This window comes from Anarhichas minor, unplaced genomic scaffold (genome assembly GCF_050575085.1).
Source record: "Anarhichas minor isolate MPS153535 unplaced genomic scaffold, ASM5057508v1 ptg000060l, whole genome shotgun sequence".
Lineage (NCBI taxonomy): Eukaryota > Metazoa > Chordata > Actinopteri > Perciformes > Anarhichadidae > Anarhichas > Anarhichas minor.
The window spans coordinates 948123-970206 of NW_027466506.1; the positions used below are offsets into that span (position 1 = coordinate 948123).

Below are 22084 nucleotides of genomic sequence, written 5' to 3' on the forward strand. Positions count from 1 at the left end.
CTGCCACCAGGTAAGCAGCATATCCCAGGGCATTTTCAGCCACCCACCTGAAAGTCTGCCCACGAAACACACCGAACTGGATGTCAAAGAAACCCAGCAAGTGTTTCCTGTTTCCTAGATCGCCATGGTTCCGAATTAAAGATGTCTTGGCCTTGTCCAGCACTGCATCTGGGGACATGGGTCGCATCCATGGCTTTCCTTTGTTGCTCTCCTTCACCTTTATTGCCTCAACTGTGTCTGTGAGGTTCACACTCCCATCAGCATGTCTCCTGAAGCGAGGTTCCATCTAGATTAAAAAATGAATATAAAGAAAACAGATACGGATATTAATAACACAGCTGTGAAAGATTAAATGAACAAAGCATTTGGTAACACACTTAAGCTGAGTATATTATATTACTATCAGTTATATGCAGTCAGGATCAACTTGTAATATTCAATTTATATTATGCCCTGTCTGTGTATAGTTTTCTAACAGGCTCAAAATGTCAGATAACATCCCAGAAAAGTAGCAATACGACACTTTGAAAAATGTTCCCCTACAATAACAATCTTTGTTATTAGCAGCAAAATGTATTAAAAGTAATAATTTGGCAGCAGAATGACCCATGTCAGTGTGACATCCTATTATTAGACTCGTATTACATATGCATTACTGTGTGCACTGTAGGTATTGCAAAATGAAGGTAATTAAATATTAACTAGAATAAAGATCACTGTAAAATACAAATTGTAGACAAAGACGATTTTTCAAGTAGGTAATGTTTAGTAATGAAATGAACGGTAAGTTACAAACAGGTGTCCAGTAACGTTACGTTGTTACGTTATTGTAAAGGTTACGACTCACAGACGAGAGTACTATTTCATTTTCTTTTAGGTCTTGTTATGCTGTATGTAACATATTGTTGATGAATGAATGAATGAATACATAAAAATAAAATAACTGTAATGGCGGACAGTCCCACTTAACGTTAGCTCAGCTCGCTACGGTAATCAACAAGCGGGTTAGTTTGTTAACGTTAAAGTGACTCGACACGAACATAATATCAGTAACGTTAGACCTAGCTAAGTAACTTAAGTTACTAAAATCGCTATCTATAATGTAATACAGTGATGGAACAGGTGATGTTATACGTTAGGACACGTTTCGCTAGTAAAAGTTACCGAGCGGGTCATTCATTCAAATATCGATATATCTCAATTAATTTATATTGACAGTAGCTATAAAGGATTGACTTACCCGTTAAGATGAAAAATAATTCGACGGCCGTTCTCGTCATCCACCATAAATATTCGTGAACTCGGACTCGGTGTTGAACTTTCCAAAAGACGGAGAGACGAAAACAATCGTCTTCGGCCGTTCTCGTCATTCATCGTGAGTGTTCGCGAGCTCGAAGACGCCGATTGGTCAATTCTTGGTTGATTCTTGGTTGCGATACGAGCACCGATTGGCCGCAGCGGACACTTCCTGGTTGATTTGTGGTTACAGACTGAACGGTGATTGGCTTTCACAACCAAGAATTAGGTCGACTTACGAGCTACATGGAGCGCCAAAGGTGTAGCGCATTAGTCTATGTAAGAGACCACGAATAAACCGAAATGCGCCCTAATTGCGCGGTATCGAATCCTACTCGTGCCTGTTTTGACTCATTGTGATCATCTAGAAATATGTACGTCAGCAACTAAAATAACCATAGTAGGCACTATGATAAAGCATTGGTGGAAAGGCGATTATATAGCTAGCAGAAGTTAGTATTAGTAGTAACAGTTCAAGTTAAAAGATATGTAAGAAGTTATGACATTGACATGACATTTTTAGCATTTTGCTTGGTGTAGATTCCTTTTTTTTCACCTAGCTTTGTTTGTTTTAACACTCAATGGCTGAAGGAGGAGAAGAAACGGATTTGTCAAGAAGGACATTTCCAGAAAAGCTGGACATCAGCCCTGACCCAGCCAGGTAAAGGATTTGTACGAATGGTATTCCTGGCTAACAGCGTCGGAGAAGTGTTGGACATTTTATGGCTAAGAATGCGTTTTATTTGCAACAGAGCGTCTTGGTGTTTGGAGCTGTTTGGAGCTACGCTAACCAAGGCAGCAACACAACACCATAGCACGGCAGGACACTAACAAACTACGGTGCTTTTAAAAACTTTTGGAGAGACTCGAGTGGATCTACAACTCAACGAACACGTTCGCAGGAGGACCTCTGACTGGAACTGAACTGAACCGATGTTCTGTACAACCGCGGTATTAAACTCTTTGTTATCAAAGAAAGGAGGATGGACTTTGTCTTTAAGTGAACAGCAGCTTTGGTAAGTGAACTGCTTTTGTGTTTTTACATCTGCAGTAGCGTTACTACTGTGTTCATTTGTCTATGATGTTGTTTTTATGATATGGTTAATATTGTTCCCTCTGATGTGAATAATATTTGAATGGCTCGTGCTCTTCAGTGTGCGGTGGAATACGTGTTTTAGCGCTGCAGTGTTGCTGCATTGATTTGTTGCTTTGTTGTCATATAAATATATGTGACTGGTTCTTGTGAGTTTGTTCTTGTCATTGTGTTAATTACATTGATTATATGCATTGTCCGTTAATGACGAAGCATCTCCTCATGCGCGGGGTTAGGGTTGAACATTTGATTCTCTGTTTGGGGTTTTGTTTTCTTTTACAAAGCAAGAATTATGGTCTGGAGAAATGGAGATTGTGTGACGATTGCTTTAGCCCTGTTTGAATCAGTAGAGAACAGCTAAACGCTGCGGGGAGAGTTTGTAGCTCGTGTGCTGCTGTGGTTTTCCTGCTAAGCTAGTTTAGCATAGCCTCCCAGGACACACACGCCACACCAGAGTACAATGTTTTGTTTCCGGGGTCAGAGTGTCTCTTACGTGTGGTGGGTTGCCAGTTTGAGCGAAGTCCACCGGAAACATATTTCCCACAATTTAAGCTTCTGCATTTTCCAAATGTACTAGTATTATTCAAACGTATTGTTCGGTTTGTACGCCTCGTACCAAACGGTTTAATAAGAATACGTGTATTGTTACACCCCTAGAAACAAATAATAACTGTAGCTGTGGCGTCATAAGGATAAGGATGTTTATTGTCATTGTAAAACATACAATGAAATTAAGTTGGCGACTCATCAGTCAGTACAGCAGCAACAGTTAAAAAGTGTATAAATACATTTGGTAGCACTTTATAATAACTACACACTATGAAGCATTAGTTAAGTATGAGTAAACACTTAATTCATCATTTATAAAGCATTGTTCCTACATTAATAATTCATTAGTATGCAGTTCATAACAACAGTTATAAACGTTTCATTCTTGATTAATAAGCCCGTCTATTATGTGCTTCATTATTGTGTTTTCATACTTTATAAATGATGGATTCCCCATTTGTAAATGAAGTATTATATATTTTACAAACCAATTATTAAGGAGTTGTAGATGATTAATAAGATAATTTATAAAGTGTTAGTAAATTATTAATAACTTATTTAGATGTACATTATTCATGCATTTATATATATAATGGTTAGGGACTATGTTAATATATGCTTTATAAACGCATATTAATACTGCAATTCATGATTAATTCATGATTTATTAAGGTAGTTACTACTCGTTAGTAAAGTGTTTTATGTGACCTCATCTAAAGTGAGGACTATTTATGCCTTACAAAGCATTTATAAATGACATTGAAAGGCCAGCAGTGCCTCAAAACACATAGTTTTTGAACAGAACAGGCAAATAGACACAACACAAAGTGATCAAAAACATATTAATATTTATTGCAAGATGCAAACAATATACTGTTTACTAACACTTTATAAATGATCTTATTAATCATCTACAACTCCTTAATAATTGGTTTGTAAAATATATAATACTTCATTTACAAATGGGGAATCCATCATTTATAAAGTATGAAAACACAATAATGAAACACATAATAGACGGGCTTATTAATCAAGAATGAAACATTTATAACTGTTGTTATGAACTGCATACTAATGAATTATTAATGTAGGAACAATGCTTTATAAATGATGAATTAAGTGTTTACTCATACTTAACTAATGCTTCATAGTGTGTAGTTATTATAAAGTGCTACCAAAACATTAAGACAAGATGATTTAAAACAAGACATTAAATAAATATATACAAGATAAAACAAGATAAAGCACAGGCATCAATGGCTTCAAAGTGAAAAATGTGCTTGGTTACAGTGTCGTGTTATTGACTATGTTTGTTTCAGCACTGTCTGGTGTGAGCTGGGTGGGGTGGTGGGTGGCGGTGGGGGGGTGATGGAGGAAACCGCTCTGGGGAAGAAGCTGTTCCTCAGCCTGTTGGTCCGGGTTTTGATGGTCCTGTATCTCCTTCCTGATGGTAGTGGAACAAACAGAGAGTGACCCGGGTGTGTGATGTCTGTACAGATGTTTCTGGCCTTCTTCTGGAGACGGCCAGCATACACAGTGTCCAGGTCAGGCAGGGTAACTCCCACAATCCTCTGTGCTGTTTTAACCACCCGGGCCAGGTCCCTCCGGTTCTCTGCTGTGCCGCTGGCATACCACACAGTAAAGCACTGACACAGGATGCTTTCAATCACACTTCTGTAGTTAACCAGAAGTGCAGGGGGCAGGCCAGTTTGTTTTAGCTTCCTCAGAAAGAAGAGCCTCTGCTGGGCTTTCTTCACCAGGTGTGATGTGTTCAGGGACCAAGTGAGGTCTTTAGTAATGTGGAGCCCCAGGAATTTGATACTGTCCACCCTCTCTACCTCCTCCCCACTTATGTAGAGTGGAGAGGGTGTGGTCTTCCTGGATCTCCTGAAGTCCACTATGACTTCTTTGGTCTTGGTGGTGTTCAGGACCAGGTTGTTGTCCGAGCATCACTCAGCCAGATGTTGGATCTCCTGTCTGTAGTGTGTCTCGTCGTTGTTGTAGATGAGTCCCACCACAGTGGTGTCATCAGCAAACTTCACTATTGTGTTGGAGGAATATGTGGCGGAGCAGTCCTGGGTGAAGAGGGTGAAGAGAGCCGGGCTGAGCACACAGCCATGCGGTGCACCAGTGTTCAGGATGGTGGTTTGTCAAGGTCGATGGGAGTAAAGCCATCTAAACATATATCAGGGTTTACAGCTGTTTCTAAGGTTACCTATCTGTGGAAAGATCGGTACTAGTCGAGGGCAGGAGATTATTAATGTTCTCTCTAATAGTTATAATCTTATCATTGAAGAAGTTCATGAAGTCATTGCTACTGAGGTCTATAGGGATACTCGGCACAACAGAGCTGTGACTCTCTGTCAGCCTGGCTACAGTGCTGAAGAGGAACCTGGGCTTGTTCTTATTTGTCTCTATTAACGATGAGTAATAAGCTGCTCTGGAATTACGGAGGGCCTTCTTATACGTTTTAAGACTGTCTCGCCAGACTAACCGAGATTCTTCCAAGTTAGTGGAACGCCATGTTCTCTCAAGTTTTCGCGGTTTGCTTTAATTTGCGTGTTTGAGGGTTATACCATAGAGCGAACCTCCTTTGTTTTACTAACTTCTTTTTTAAAGGACCAATAGAGTCTAGTGTCCTTCTCAGTGAGCTTGTAGCACTATCGACAAGATGATCAATCTGGGTCGGACTAAAGTTAGCACAGCAGTCCTCTGTTATATTGAAGCGTGGTATTGAGTTAAATATAGACGGAATCACTTCTTTAAATTGAGCTACGGCACCATCAGATAGACATCTAGTGTAGTAACTCTTGCTTACCGGTGTACACTCCGTTAGTAGGAATTCAAAGGTTATTAGATAATGGTCCTATAAAAGAGGGTTCTGTGGAAAGACTATTAAATCTTCTATTTTAATGCCATAAGTCAGAACCAGGTCGAGAGTTAAAACAGTGAGTGGGTTTCTGTACATTCTGACAGAAACCAATCGAACCTAATAATAAGATAAATGCAGTACTGAGGCTATTGTTCTCGACATCCACATGAATATTAAAGTCACCTACAATAATTACTTTATCTGTTTTAAGGACTAGATTTGATAAAAACTGAGAAAATTCCGATAGAAATTCAGAATACGGACATGGGGCCCGGTACACTATAACAAATAGAACTGGCTGTATTGTTTTCCAGGTTGGGTGTGAAAGACTAAGAACCAGGCGTTCAAATGAGTTATAATCTAGTTTAGGTTTAAGGTTTAATAATAGGCTTGAGTCAAAGATGGCTGCTACTCCACCTCCTCGGCCGGTGCCTCGAGGAATGTGAGTATTAATATGACGAGTTGATTCATTTAGGCTGACATATTCTTCATTACACAGCCAGGTTTCAGTAAGACAAAATAAATCAATATGATTATCTGATATTAGCTCATTTACTAGTACAGCTTTAGATGACAAAGATCTGATATTTAAGAGTCCACATTTAATTATCCTATTTTGTTGCACTGTTGCGGTAGTTTTAACTTGGATTAGGTTATTTTGTTTAACTCCTCGATCGTTTATTTTTGATTTAATTAATTTAAGTGGCCGTGGGGTAGACACAGTCTCTATGTGGTTTTGGGTGAGTAACTGCTCTAATGGAAGCTCAGAGGAGTGTGTAAGACTGCAACTCTGCTTCCTGGTCTAAACTCTGGGTTGTCATGGACCAGGTCCACACAGAAACTGGGTCAGATTTGCAGAAATGAGATCTGCTCCATCCAAAGTGGGATGAATGCCGTCCCTCCTAAGCAGACCAGGTTTTCCCCAGAAAGTGTCCCAGTTGTCTACGAAGCCCACATTGTTTGCTGGGCACCACCAAGACAGCCAGCGGTGAAACGATGACATGCGGCTAAACATTACATCATTGGTCAGATTCGGGAGCGGGCCAGAGAAAACTACGGAGTCCGACATGGCTTTTGCGTATGTACACACAGATTCCACATTAACTTTAGTGATCTCAGAGAGCCGTAGTCGGCTGTCATTCCCGCCGACATGAATAACAATCTTTCTGTATTTACGGTTATCTTTAGCCAGTACTTTCAGATAGGACTCAATGTCGCCTGCTCTGGCCCCGGGTATACATGTAACTGTAGCCTCTGGTTTCGCTAGCTTCACGTTTCTCAGAATAGAGCTGCCTATGACCAGAGTTGGTCTCTCAGCTGAGAAATCAACTCTGCTGGGTGCGGAGGACCCGTTTGTAACGCAAAGTGGCTGCTGGTGAGCCGAGTACTTCGCCCCAGGTTTAAGCCTCCCGGGAGCAGTCACCCGGCCCCCCGGCTGTGTAGGAAATTTGGGTTTAGAACTGTGCTTTAAGAAATTATAATAGTGTTTAATAATTCATAAATAAGAAATCATAATTAGAAGTGTTTTGGAATACATAATTTGAAGATTCATAATTGTAGAAGTGTTTTAGAATTTGTAGTTGGAAGTGTATCTTAGTAGCACCTTTATATTTGCTTGTGAAACTTGTGAAGGTTGTTGCCAAAAGTTGCAAATCTTTATCTTTATATAGAATGTTTACCATAGAAGTGTTAAGCCATAATAGACAGTCATTGAATGTTTTAAACTGTAAAGAATAGTATGTTGGGAGTAAGGGACAGATAGATTTCTAGACAGGCAATTACAGGTCATACCCGTGCGAGGGTCCTGCGAGGAGGAGGAGCCAGCTGGATTTAGCCAATAGGAACTACGGACATTGTGGGATGTTTTTTGAACTATGTAAGGCGGGAGAGAAAGAAATTCCGGTCTCTTGCTCCTGTACCACTGGGTGGTAACGCTTTTTGGGGTGAGCAGGTCATATTCGGTGTAACTGTAAAGCATGAGATGTATTAAATGCTTTGTTTATAATTGAAACCGGTTCTCTTTGTGTAAGAGGCTGGATTACATGCGGTTTCCCCACAGTCTAGAGGTTCCTTGAACCTAACAGCTGCTCGGGGGCTGCAGGGAGACGGCTAGCGGGAGCCACGTCTGTTTGGGCCGCACCGGCTACGCCCGCAGTCACCAGCATCTTAGCTTCCATGGTGCGGAGCCGTACTTCTATCTCGCTAAGCCTTGCATCTAACCGTTGAGTTACCTCCGTCTGCGCCAACGAGTAGGGGTGAAGGGTAGAGGAAGCCCGGGAGGGAGTATTCCTGAGACTGGACGGCAGAGACTGGACAGCAGAAAACTGCTTACAACTCAACGACACTAAGATGGAGGTTCTAGTTATTGCACCGGATGAGTTTGTCCCCATGATCAGGCAGAGTATTGGTCCACTCTCCTCTGCTGCCCATTGCAACCTGCACAATCTAGGGATTTTCTTTGATAGATCCATGTCATTTGACCCCCATGTTAAGCAGCTGTCCAGATCATGTTTCTTCCACCTAAGAAATATAAATAAACTAAGATCTGTAGTATCAACAGCTGAACTAGAGATGATCATACAGCAGTGGTGGGCCGTCAGGGCTTGCAAAGCCTTCTCTGCTGGCCTAAACAGAATCAAAAAGTTATAGCTATTTTGTCATTTTCCCCCATTATCTTATTTTCTCATTGCACAGCTACTGTCTTCCTCAGTTGCTCTGCTTCCAGTGCAGCTTGTTTTAAGTAGAGCTTTTATCCAATCAGATTTCACCTCTGTGTCTCTAGGTAAGAACAGAGGCCCGAGACCTGCAGACTCACAAGTGAATCCATGTGCAGTTTAAGTGAATGGGGACGATATTGTTGATTGTGATAGTGTTCAACCAATCAGATCTTTAGTTTGACATGTTGGGTGTATTCTTTGACGTGTCAGAGCCTGCTAGCTGGCCTACAAGTACGTGATTGGTCAGTGGGCTAGCGTGACATGTTGGGCGGTGACAATCCCGATATCTGCTGCCTCTGCTGAGCGGACATTTTCAGCCTCAAACGCATTAAAACGTATTCAAGAAATACAACTGGGGAGGCTCGACTGTCTTCACTGGCGTCCATGAATGGAGAAGGACTTCTTACTGGAACTAAAACGCACTGATGTACTGACCAACCGTGAGATTAAACTCTTTATTAACAAAGAAAGGAGGACCAGCAGCTAAATAGTGAACAGCATTTGGTAAGTGAACTGCTTTTGTTTGTATATCTGCAGTAGCTTTAATATGCTTGTTTATATATTATTATTTGTACAACTTATGAAGATGGATTTTTGTTTGGTTTTATATGTGATAGGAACTATTGTTACGTCCAATGTTGCTCTGGGGACATATTTAGTTGGTGCCAGTGTTGGCAACTTGGCGACTCTCTCGCTAAATCTGGCGACTTTCTAAACCCTCATGGAGAGGGTCTCACATCACCCCCGTACTCAGATATCTCCGCTGGCTCCCTGTAGCATTTAGGATCCACTTCAAAATCCTCACTCTCACTTACAGAGCACTACACGGTCAGGCTCCTACATATGTGACTGAACTACTTCACCCATATTCACCCGCCCGCGCTCTCAGGTCAGACGTGTTAGGTCTTCTGTCTGTCCCACACACTCGCCTTAAGACCCGTGGTGACCGAGCCTTTGAGGCAGTAGCACCAAGGCTGTGGAATGATCTGCCTGCACCTCTACGCTTTGCTGTTTCTGTGAACTCATTCAGAAATGAAACTCAAAACTCACCTCTTTAGACTGGCATTTGGGTAAAACTCGTGTCCTAGACCTGCTTTTAAACCATGTTTTAATTTTGTATTTCAGTGTGTATGTAAATTATTGGCCCTATGGTCACATTGTGTTTTTATGCTTCTAATTTCTGCCCTGTTAAGCACTTTGTGACTTTTGTCTGTGAAAAGTGCTTTATAAATACATTTTACTTACTTACTTAAAGTTATGATCAAGGTTTAAATGCAGACACCATGCCGATTTTGATCAAATAACCAAAGAACATTTTGTAATATGGCATTTGAAACTTCCAAACTATGCCGAAAAGCAACACTAGGCCTACAGATTTCAAGCTTCTTGCAAAAGGTCTTGCTAAATGTAAAGAAAACTATGGACCTGTCACAGCTCGGCCCCTGCTATCCTGTCACTTTATCTCTCACCCACCTCATCAGCTCATCACTCTCACCTGCTGCACCTACTATTTAGACCCTAGTCTCACATAAACTCACTGCCAGATCGTTCTCCGCATTCATGCCAGACTTTCCAGCGTTTACCCTCCGACGGGTTTCCCATTACCGACCCTGCCTGTTTGGACTTCTCCGCCTTGCCTCTTCCCCGGTAAACCACTCAGCCTTCTGTCCCCGACCACGAGATCCAGCCTCTGTTTCCTCTGGGTTCTGTCTGCCTTCTCTCTTGACGGCTTGGCGTTCCAGCGTGTGGGATTCTACATGTGTGCTCCTAGACTGTTACCTGTTGTGTGTTCAGTTGAGAATAAAGTTTCGATTACAACTATTCAGCGTGTCTGTCGTAGTGCTTCTGGGTCCGTACCACACCCATTACAGGACAGTCGTTCTTTATTCAACAAATTCACAACCAAGTAACTTAAAAAAATTCAACATAACTTGTTTCAATGCTACCAAAATTGAATCACAGATTTTTCTTTTTACTTTTGGATATGATGTGGGATAAAACATTTTATAATCTGGCCAAAAGCTAGTGCTAGTGATGTAGTACACCCAGCGACCTTTAAAAAAAGTTACGTGATTTGAAAAAGTACACTAGGGTCAAACAGGTCAAGATCATCCAGACATTTCTGTCATCTCATCCCTCCAGCCATTTAAATCAAATGTTTTTTTTTCATTGCACCTAAGTGTTGTTCAATTCAAATGTGCCAGGTATAAGAATACCATGTCTATTTTTTTTAACTGCAACTAAAAGTTAAACTTCCCCGGTTGCTAAAACTCCAACGATTTCAGGAAGAATGACCAAGGAATTAACTCAGTGGCCTGGCTTGGTGATTTCTTGGGAATGCAGTGCAAAAACACAGATTTAAGTTCCAAATAATAGAGACAAACAAAAAGAACAGCAACTATATAGCGACAACTAGGAGTGACACTTTACATTTTTACATTTGATTGCCTCTTTCTTTGGTCGTACTCTTCCCTTTGTTTTTCTCCCTCTCTTCCTCTGTCACAGACTCCTGCTGTCTGCTTTCCTGCCTCAGCCTGTTAATGTTAATCACGCTGGCTGATGTTTTAATAAATTAAGCTTGATTAAGAAGATTGTCGCCCTTTTGATTCTAATGGGGTCTTAAACAAACTCTACCATGATAGAATAATCAGGGGGAAAAACAACAGAGAAGTGTGTGTGTGGAGTGTTATTTCTGTGTGAGATGTGTGTGCATCACTGCCTCTGCTTGTGTGTAGAGAGGTGAGATTTGGGTTGGGGAGTGTGTGGAAGCACCCATTGATAGTGCGTCTTTACTTGGGAGTGTCAGCCTCCTAGTGTGTGTGTGTGGTTTACGAGAGCTCTTCTCCCTGGACCATTAAGTGCCTTCCTCTGGTCTCTCCCTGTGGTGGTGTAACGACCTGCAATCAGCTCTGAGTGTATCTCCATTAAAAGGCCTTTTTCCTTCCCACCCTGCGCCGAGGCAAACGGCTCCGTTAGAGAGATTAAAATGCACAGGAGGCCTCGGCTACTTCTCTAGTTATTACAGATCTATAGTTTCTCTTAGTACTACCGCCCACTGTGATGGTTATGGTTTGGTTATTTAGCAGACTCTTTTTTTTCTTTTCTTCTTTCAGACAACTTCTTCATGGATAGAGAAGGAATTTGTTATATTTTCTGTTATACATCATTTGGGGGCAAATATTGGTCAGCCAACCAGGACAAATGTGCTCACAAATGTCTCACTGTAATTGTCAAACTCTACAAAAATATCCCTTAATATTTGTAACAAATGTAAAAACTGTTATTGATAAATATTTTAACTAACTAAACTAATATTGGGTATCTTCCGTTACCCGGTCCAGTCCGATACATATTGACATGGCAACAAAGACACGCAATGATTGAATATGTATATCCATAATGTAGGTGTCTAAAGCCCCGTTTTCCAATTAACAAAAAAACTGATTAACGCCCACTAACATGGGGCATCTCTACTCAGTGGGAAATGTTACAATTAGTTCAGTAGTCACCGGTATTTATCGTGGTGGAGCCATGACATGGACGCTGTCATTTTCTTCCCTGTTCCAGCGCCATGCTTTCCGTTGAAGTGAATATATCATTTTTGAATTTGGGAATTTAGTCAGTTATTATAATTTATCAACGTACAAAACATGCAATTAAGATGCTATCTTCACAGCCACCAGTCGGACAACAGTCATTTTTTTCTCTAATCCAGCTCAATGCTTTGTGTCATAAAATATTCACATTTTCATATATGAGAAAATTGGAATTTAGACAATTATTACAATTATAATAATCTAATTAAAGCTGCAAGCAGCATTGATCGGGCCCTCGCAACTTCACGCACGTCGAGGATACTGAAAGGACTCTGGTTGACGCGGCCGTGCATTTCTGTGACCATCATACACTGCGTTAGATAATATTTCCTGCGTCGACCAGCAGCGTAGCAAGATCATGTTGCCAGGTCTTAAGCCTCAAATGTTCCTAGTGTACCTCCAATACAATCATAAATGTAAGCCTGTTAAGATCATTAAGAAAATAAGTGTGTGAATGTGCTTCAGTGTTTGTAACATAACAGACTGTCAGTTTACTGGGATGAGGTTCAACTCCCTGCAGTGTCCTGCTGATTGTATTTGGACTTACATGAAAGTTAACAAAACAGTGTCATTTGCTGTTACTTGAACACTTTAATTTAACACTGTTTTCATTGTAAGTTCTTCTGTAACTTTAGATTGTAGTGTGAAGCATTCATTGTAACATTTAACCTGATTCTCATGAAGAAGCTCTGGACAGATCATTTATACTAATGCCCACTGACATGGTTTGAGAACCACTGTTATCTAACTTTTGCTCTCCAAGCATCTTAGTTTGCACATATTTAGATCAGAGAAGTCTTTTTCTCATGGTGTGCCCACAAACCCTTAAGTTCAGTGTTTGGGCCGCTGTAATTATAGAATCCTGCTTACGTCCGTGCTTATCAGTAGGTGGCGCTATGACTATGAGTTAATATTGGCATGCAGAAGTCCTAAAGCCATGACAGTCAACAAGCATGTCAAGTTTGGGACAGTTTTGACAAAGTACAGTCGAGTTACAACAGCTTGATGGATGATGGTGAACCATGTAAAATGGCCGCCACACCATATCTACGTCGTTCGATGAAACCTCAAGCTTTTAGTAACTTTTAATTGCTAAAGTCTTTAGATTGTTCTGACCAAATTCTAAGTTGATCTGATTAATTCCCTAGGAGGAGTTCGTAGTACAGCACCTGGAAATGGAAAAAAAAACACGAGAAATTCATACAAAATTCAAAATGGCTGACTTCTGGTTGGGTTTAGAGCATGGCTCCAAGAGATTTTTTTTAAGTCCAAATGTGATTTATGAGCCTACCAAATTTTATACATTTATGTGAAACGTACTGCGAGGGCTGCTTCGTTGAAATCTTGTAGGGGGCGCTATTGAGCCGATTTGCCACTCTGAACCAATAAAATCATATTATACAACTACATTTGGGCTTGTAATCTGTTTGCTTATATTTCGAGCATTTTTAGCCTCTCAAAATGACCTTCGTTTTTCATGGCAACGGCGTTCCACGAAACATCAAAAGCTTCATGAACTGGCATTATGAACTTCTTACATTTGTGTGGAACACAAGAGACTTTAACTTCCTGTTACCAGTAGGTGGCACTATGACTATGATTCAAAATTGGCCTGCAGATGTCTTCAGGACTGGAGTCTAATCAAACATGATGATGATGTGGAGTCAAGTTACATCAGTTTATTTGTTCATGGCGAAGGCTTAAAATTCGCCGAGCCGCCACATCGCAGCCCTTCAACAACTTCTTATAATCTTCACAATGAAGCATTATCAAGGTCTTAAGGCTTTTCTGACAACATTTGAGAGGGATCTGATAAATCTGTGAGGAGCAGGATGTCAAAGTACACAACCTATAACTTCCTGTCGCCACTAGGTGGCGCTATGACTATGATTCTAAATTGTCATTTAGATGTGTTCTGAGTCAGGATGTTATGACATATGAGAAATTTAGAGCAGATTAGACAATGAGTTACAACAACTTCCTGTTTCGCGGCGAATGGTGTTTTTGACGCCACGCCACGGACACATAGTTCGATAACTTTTTGATCTTTGAGTAACTTTTCACTGCCAAGGTCTCAAGAGCATACTGACCGAATCTGAAGTCAATCGGGTCAAATCTCTAGGAGGAATCCGTTAAAGTACGGCTCCTTGAAATGGTCCAAAAAAAAAAATCATAAAATTCAAAATGTCCGACTTCCTCTTTGGTTTAGTGAAACATTTTTTGTACGTCCCATCACGTTCCACATACCTACCAAATTTCATACAGCTAAGTGAACCCCAATGTTGGGGCTACTCAATAGGGGGCGCTATCGAACCAATATTTCACACCGCAGCTGAACATCCCAATCAAACGGCAGTTTTCGCCACGACTGGCTTGCGTGCCAAATTTCAAAAAATTCCCAGTATCCCAAGCACCTCCTTTTTGCGACGAAACACACGGAGGAATAATAATAAACAATAGAATAACAATAGGTCCTCCGCTCCCACTACGTCGGTGCTCGGGCCCTAATAATACTGCACTCTGATACATTTACAATACGTTCACATTTTTTTTCCAGCAGCTTTTAGCTCAAGCTGATTGGCAGCTCTTGGTCTCTCTCTCCTGACCTCCTGCTCCAATGCGGTTTAATACTGTACTGGAGGATTTTCCAAGCAATTTGTCAACAATACATTAAATAGCAATTCTAAGGCCAACCACACACACATACCAGTATATTTCTAATACTCCTCAGTAAAACATACTTGTGTCTATTTGAAGTGAAGTGTGGTCCTTTGAAATATCTTACCCTGTATTTATGCATTGTATATCACCGCATGTAGCACTAATCCTGTTGTTCAAACGCAGGATCCCCCACCATTTCTTATTAGCAATGTAAGTGGGCATCTCCCAGAAATTAATGACATCTATTTATGAGAAATGTTGACTAACAATTTAATGCTATGTGGGCAGCAGCCAGACAGATTAATTCTTAATTAGCTCAGGCTTTGGACACCGAGAGAGAATGCAAAGTGTGTTTCAAAGAGATTTCTAAGGAGCTGAAAGTTTCCTCCTTGCTCTCGGCTATATTGTGTGTCATTTCCAGTAAATGTCACAATATAATGTCTTTACGTCGCGTCTCCAGTCTGATCTTGAGTGCACAGCTGATAGGGTAGCCTACTTGGTTTGTTTAAATTACAGAAGTGCAAATTTAACGTCCGATGATAGGCAATGCAATGCAATAGTCGCTCGCTGTTAGGACACATGTAAAGTGGAGTTTGCTTAGTTGTCTGATCATGTCAGATATCATCACTTGACATTTTGCTGGTTACACCTACAGTCTGTGCATATCTCTGAGTTACACTCGTCTTTTTGATTCTTCAGTTGTTTTTGTTACTGCGTAGAATGCGTTTCAGAGAAGAATGCAGCGCAGAGTATAAACTCCTCAGTTCATGGTCAGAGCTTGCGCGCCGTCTGCGGAGGCTCGCGCTACGGTGCCAAGCGCGACTATAAACAAAGAAAAGAAGGAAGCGGGAGAATCACAGCTTATCCCTCTTTTGCTCGTTTAACACTCGAAAATGTCCAACAACTTCATTTGATCAGAGCATTTCTGTGTCGACTCTTATCAACACTGCCTGCTGAAGGACATGTAATTCAAGCCTGGGTCCAAGCTGAAGCATTGGGGTGTGTCGAATTCTCAAGGTTTTTTTTCTCTAAATTCTGAAGATTTGCGCCAAGGTCAGCAGGATAGTTTATGATAATAAGAAATACACTGATTACATTGCAAACTCCCTACTTTTATAACTACCATGGCAACCTCCCCACCTCCAGGGTGATGGCAGAGGGCCAAGGTTGGACATACACATGTTGTAGGAGCCATTAGTTATGTCTGTGTATTATATGTTTGAATTAGGAGCCTATCTCAGGTTGACCACGGGTGGCAGTGTGGAGTATTGCGGCAGGTAATTAATATATGGGGCACAGGTGCAACTGACAGGTAATGAGGCATGAGTGATGGGGAGAGCGCACGGTTTTTACCGCAACACCAGACACACCAGAGGGAGACCAGGAAGCTAAGTAATATCAAGTTGTAATGTCAATTGTGAACTCTAATTAAATGGGAACCTCACCCAAAGACACGAAAAGCCTGGAATCTTTATGTCGAAGCGAGTACGAGAACACGATCTTCTCCCGCACCCAGCCGAGTGGCTAGTTACAGGAATCAGTCACTACACATGTTGCGTAATTTTATTCAAACAAACAGAAAATAAGCACAGCCTGCACACAAATGTACATTTATGATCATGTCAAAACTACATTCAAACCCCGCACCATAACCTTCCCTTAAAAGCCCATAGAATCAATCTCAGAATACATGGTCACAAAGCAAAAAAGTGGTGGGTTTCGTGTTTTACATATGGGAGGAATGTGGCAGAGACTGCACACACCAACACACATGATCTTACAACACCAAAGCTGCTTCATTCAAATAAAATTAGTTTTTATTAAGGGTTGACTACTTTAGCCTGAAATGCAGCTGATCAATAACCGCTTAAAAAGAAATTGTTCAAGCAGAGTGAAAGAACAATCAGGCTACTCTTATATACGGCTTGTAGCTATACATACAAAAAGTAAAATGCACTAATATTTGTATGTAATCCAAATAATCAATTAATATGTAATCCACATAATGGTGAGTCAGAATAGGTGATCCGTATAAAGACTGATAGTTTCCATAAGGCTAAATTAGAAGTTTACCAAAAGCACGAAACTGCATGAAGAATAAAATGAACAATGTCGGTATCTCAATTTTTTGAAAGCAAACACAGGACTTCCACCCAGAAGACCAGTGTTCTTGTCCCATGCGAAACCAAAGGTCTTGTTGACCGGCGGTTTGTGAGGTGTTTTCCATACGTTGTATAAGTATGTATTTTAAGTATTTTATGTACCAATTTGAAGCCAAACCTATGTTTTTCCTAACTATGTAGTTCTGTAGCCTGAACGTAACACTACCGTTTCATGACAACGATGTGGTGTTAAATGACATGCAGGAGGCTCGAAAGGCATTGCATGACAAGGCATTGCATTGCAAAATGTCCTTAAAATTATTAGATATTGTTACATCCCTTCTCTGTTGTCCAGGGGAAGGATTTAGGGACTAACACAAAACAACCCAAATGAAAAACAAATAGCTTGTGTACCAAACAATATTTATTATGCTCATGTACAGTGATAGACGAGTGAGTCACAACACAAGATTTGGGAGAGGATGGGACAGGTGTGGTCGTGCCAAACAATCGAAACAAAGATAACAGAACTTGGCCTAACTAACTAACCTCTGAAATCAACAAACAAAATGGCTTCCCTAACTTATCTAAATGCGCTCGACCAAAACCAAAATACAGATGAGGCACCGACCAATAAGCCTAGTGTATCTAGACACAGAAAATATACTACGTGTGTGCCAATGTACAGGGTACCCCAGACTCACCTACTGTCCGCAACTTCTCATCACAAACGCTAACAAGTTCCGCTCTCATAGTTTACATAAACACAGTATCAAGTGAAGTTCTCCTGAACTCCGAGGCTTCCTGCCTTTTATCTGCGGCTCTCCCTCTGCCGATTGGCCAGCCTGCCGCTAGTGCCACCCACCAATCAGGACAACCGGCCCCCACAGGTGGAATCCAATCACCCGATTGACCTGTTAGGAGACTGAGGGAGAGAAAAAAGGAAGGGCAGGAGGGGAGAAAACACGACACGTAACACCCCCACCCATATAAGCTCAAACATAATGTTTGATTCTACAGCGCACGTGACAAAGCATCCGCGCTCTGGTCATCAGGGAGATGAGACAAGTAGTGGGGCAAGTTGGACAATACCTCAGTATTACTTAGCCTTGCCCCCTGTGGTGTAGCATTACGCATCACCAACCCATCTTCATCACCATTATCAGGAGTGCTCACCTTTGAAATGGCTGCCATAGGTGAGACTTCAGTCTTTAACTCATGGACTTTGGATGATCCTTGTTGACCTTCTCGGAGGTGGTACTGCTTCATCATATTCACGTGACACACTCTGGTCCGTCGCCTGCGGTCCGGAGTTTGGATAACGTAGTTTGTTTCACTTAGCTTCTTTTTTTACAACATAAGGACCGGAAAACTTGGTAGAAAGTGCAGAACCAGGTACAGGCAAAATAATCAATACTCTGTCACCTGGCTGAAACAAATGTGCGACTGCTCGCTGGTCATATCGCTTCTTCATCCTTGCCTGGGAAGAGGTCAGGGCATCTCTAGCCAATGAGCAGGCTAGTTGGAGGCGATCTTTGAGCTTGCTGATGTACTCTGGGATACTTCTGACCCTCTTCTCTGGTATGACCAGTTGCTCTTTAAGAACTTTCAAAGGACCCATAACTTCATGTCCAAAGACCAATTCAGCAGGACTGAAACCTAGGGACTCCTGTACCGCTTCGCGGGCAGCAAACATAACTAGTGGGACACTGCCATTCCAATCCCGCTCTGACTCATGACAGTGTTTGCGTAACATTGATTTAATGGTCTGGTGAAATCTCTCCAGCACCCCCTGGCATTCTGGATGGTAAGGACTAGACATTATATGTTTAACATCCAATGTTCGAAGTGCTTGGGCAAAGACTCTTGATTTGAAATTGGTACCTTGATCTGTTTGAACCACTTTTGGCAGACCAAACAATGTAAAGAATTTTACCAGAGCCTTGGTGATAACTGGAGCTGTGATCCTTCGTTGCGGAATGGCTTCGGAGAACCTAGTGGAAGCACACATGACAGTTAGTAGGAACTGATTCCCAGCTTTTGACTTTGGCAATGGCCCAACACAATCGACAATCACCCTCTCAAAGGGCTCACCCATTACTGGAATGGGGCAGAGAGGAGCCGGTGGAATCACTTGATTCGGTTTTCCGACAAGTACGACAATGACTAACAACATCAGTCTTGAGTCCTGGCCAAAAGAAATGCCGAAGGACTCTTTCATAGGTTTTTGTGATCCCCATGTGTCCTGACCATGGGTGGTTATGAGCTAACGATAGTACCTGAGAACGATAGTCTGTAGGCACAACCTGGTAAATCTCACCCCAATCCATATCCTCTGAGATACCACTAGTCCAGCAACGCATTAACAGGCCATCATCAAGAAAGTAGGCCATTTTCTTTTTCTTGGCTTCTTCTGGGCTAAGAACAAATGAATGACATTTTTCAATGGTGAGGTCTGCTTTTTGTGCTGCGATGAACTCTTCCCCGGTGGCCGGCAGTTTTACCCTTTCTTGACTGGTGTGAGAAGACCCAGTGTCAGCAGGTTGGACCTCAGGCTGACTTTTGGCCTTAGTCATAACCGCCTCAGGTAACTGCTCTGTGACCAGAAAAGAGTCAGACAAGTCAAAGCCATATTTCTTTGTCTGGGCCCTTGTAGTCACACAAGCAGGAAAGATGTCAGGAAGCACTTGTGCCATCTTGTCAGAGTCAGAGCTCAAATCAGGGCTGTCTAGCATCACAGGGATTGGCATAACTTGGCCCCCTGCTAGGTCATTTCCTAGAATGAAATAGATACCTTTAATGGGTAAGGCAGGTAGAACTGCAACTTTAAAGAATCCACTGACCAAGGGAGACTGAACATTAATATTGTGCAAAGGGGCAGGTATGAAACTCATTCCAACACCTTGAACAACTGCACTTGAGTTACACGATGATTTGGACGACAAAGGTAAGATGCCTTCTCGAACAATAGATTGGGAGCCTCCTGTGTCTCTCAATATCTTTACTGGCTGCTGATTTTTAGGATCCCCACTAAACGAAACAAAGCCGTCTAATATGAAGGGTTTGAAACAGTCATCAGGTTCATTTTCTTAAGACTGTGACAGTTCAATCTTTGGTAGTGTCACTCTTTTAATCAGTCCCATGCCTTTTGGATGTTGTAAGTTAGGCGGAAACTGTTGCTTATGTGGCACAATAAGTCATTTGAGTTCAGGAAGTACAATAGTTGCTTGGGTGTAGTGTAAGTTAAGTGAGTTTATTATGTTTCCTATGTGTTAATGAGGAGGAAGTGTTCATTTTAGTTAAAATGTGGGGTACAGTGTTATTTATCGCCAGATACATTTGTAGGCAGTAGATCCAGTGGATCGCCAGTAGGTGGCAGTGTTGCGACATCAGCAGTGTCTGTGACAGAGAGCCAGAGGGAAGTCTCGCGTGAATACGCGAGAACATGAGAATCTCTGAACAGGATAGAAGAAGAAAGTGCTGACAAGCGACTGCATACCTAAACGTATATATTATATCTTTGTATTTTACAGGTAAGCTGGTGATGTTATTTAGGTACCCCGGGCTAGTAGATACTGTTATACTGTACGTTGGTGGCAATGTGTTAGATCTTGTAAATGTTTATTTGTAACAGGATTAACTGTGTAAATTTAGCTAGCTAGCAGCTAATGCCAGATTGCTGACCGCCATTGTAGCAGTAGGAGCGCGGGACGGCAGCCGTGATAATGAGCCTCGTGAGAGGGAGCCCCCGTCGCTCATATTATTGTTTTGTTACTACTGTTTAGTATTAAAGAACATGAGAATCTCTGAACAGGATAGAAGAAGAAAGTGCTGAGAAGCGACTGCATACCTAAACGTATATATTATATCTTTGTATTTTACAGAACCATTTTCATTAAATGTGTAGCACCAGATTTAGCCTGTGTGACGTCATTCTGTGCACCGCTACACTTACGCTTCAGAGAAAGGCAATCAGCAACGATGTGACCCTTCTTATTACAATATAAGCATTCACGATCCCCACGAGGTGGTGACAGTGGTCCCCTAGCCTTGTTAAAAGGAGGGTGGCCAAAACCAGGTCGCATGGGGTGTGGTACTGAAATGCTGTCTGGGCGGAAGGAAGACAAACACATTTTTATGAGTGAGGCCAAACTCATCAGCCAAGACAGCTGCTTTAGACAGTGACGTTACCTTTTGTTCATTTAAATATATCACCAGTCTCTGGTAAAGCACCCTTGATAATCGTCTAACAGCATTAACTGATGAAGAGACTCAAAACTATCCTTGACCTCATTGGCGGCACACCACTTATCAAAGAGAACTCCCTTTTCCCTTGCAAACTCAACAAAAGTTTGTTCACCAGATTTTTTATGGTTTCTAAACTTTTGTCGGTAGGCCTCTGGCACAAGCTCATAGGCACGCAATATTGAATCTTTGAGTAGATCATATTGCAAGCTTTCTTCTAAGGACAGAGAGGACACTACCTCCTGTGCTTTACCTACTAGCTTGCATTGAAGTAGGATTGGCCACATGTCCTTAGGCCAGACTAGTGCAGTAGCAATTTTTTCAAATGCATTAAAGTAGGAGTCAACCTCGGACTCCCGAAACGTTGGCACTAAGGCAATGTTCTTGCCAACATCAAACCCCGGTTTGTGATGGATTTTCTGGGAAGGTGCAGAAGTTAATGTTAATTTTTGTCCAGCAGAGATTCTCATGGCCTTTATGTCAAGCTTCCGTAACTTGACTTCCTTTTCAGCCTCTATTTCGAGCCTGCGTACCTGAAGATCATGGTCAGCCTTACGCACCATCTCCTTCTCCTGTGCCTCTAGCTGAAGGCGGGCTAGGCGTACCTTCAACTTGGCATTCTCGCTGGATCCACGGAATTCTGGGGAAAAAGGATCAAACCGAGGCAAAGTTGCAGGAGGAGCCTCACGTTCAACCATTTCCCCCGGAGGTGTAGCAGGTGCCATTTTATCTGCAACAGAAAAATCATCCTGTCCAGAAAAACAACTTGTAGGACCTACTAGTACTTTTAACTCCATTAGTCCTATTATTTTATTTCTGATTTCCTTCTTAACATGGTATTTTTTTACTGAAATTTCGTAGTGGGCTGCTATACACAATAAATCATCCTTGCGGCATGATTTAATCTTTTCAAAGTTTGGACTTAATATAAAGTCCTGTAAATCAAAACTCAT

The 22084-nt window shown here is 41.7% G+C and overlaps 1 protein-coding gene and 1 pseudogene across 1 annotated transcript; both read right to left on the minus strand.

The window, feature by feature from the left end:
• Window positions 1–4887: 4887 nt before the first annotated feature.
• Window positions 4888–6495, minus strand: LOC142933415 (uncharacterized; annotated as a pseudogene).
• Window positions 6496–6627: 132 nt separating this feature from the next.
• On the minus strand, window positions 6628–21856 carry LOC142933416 (uncharacterized). The gene is made up of 3 exons (XM_076077524.1): window positions 21665–21856; window positions 8042–8119; window positions 6628–7245 (listed from the first exon to the last, which is right to left on the minus strand). The coding sequence occupies exons 1-3, from the start codon at window positions 21854–21856 to the stop codon at window positions 6628–6630; spliced, it is 888 nt and encodes a 295-aa protein (XP_075933639.1).
• Between the last annotated feature and the right edge of the window lie 228 nt (window positions 21857–22084).

What these genes read in the sequence shown, in the direction of transcription:
- LOC142933416 (XM_076077524.1), bottom strand. Translation starts at nt 21,856, where the DNA reads ATGGCACCTGCTACACCTCCGGGGGAAATGGTTGAACGTGAGGCTCCT. An exon ending in AGGCTGACCATGATCTTCAG is followed by an intron (nt 8,120 to 21,664) that starts GTACGCAGGCTC and finishes TCTGCTGTCCAG; the next exon opens with TCTCTGCCGTCCAGTCTCAG. An exon ending in ACTCGTTGGCGCAGACGGAG is followed by an intron (nt 7,246 to 8,041) that starts GTAACTCAACGG and finishes TTTCCTACACAG; the next exon opens with CCGGGGGGCCGGGTGACTGC.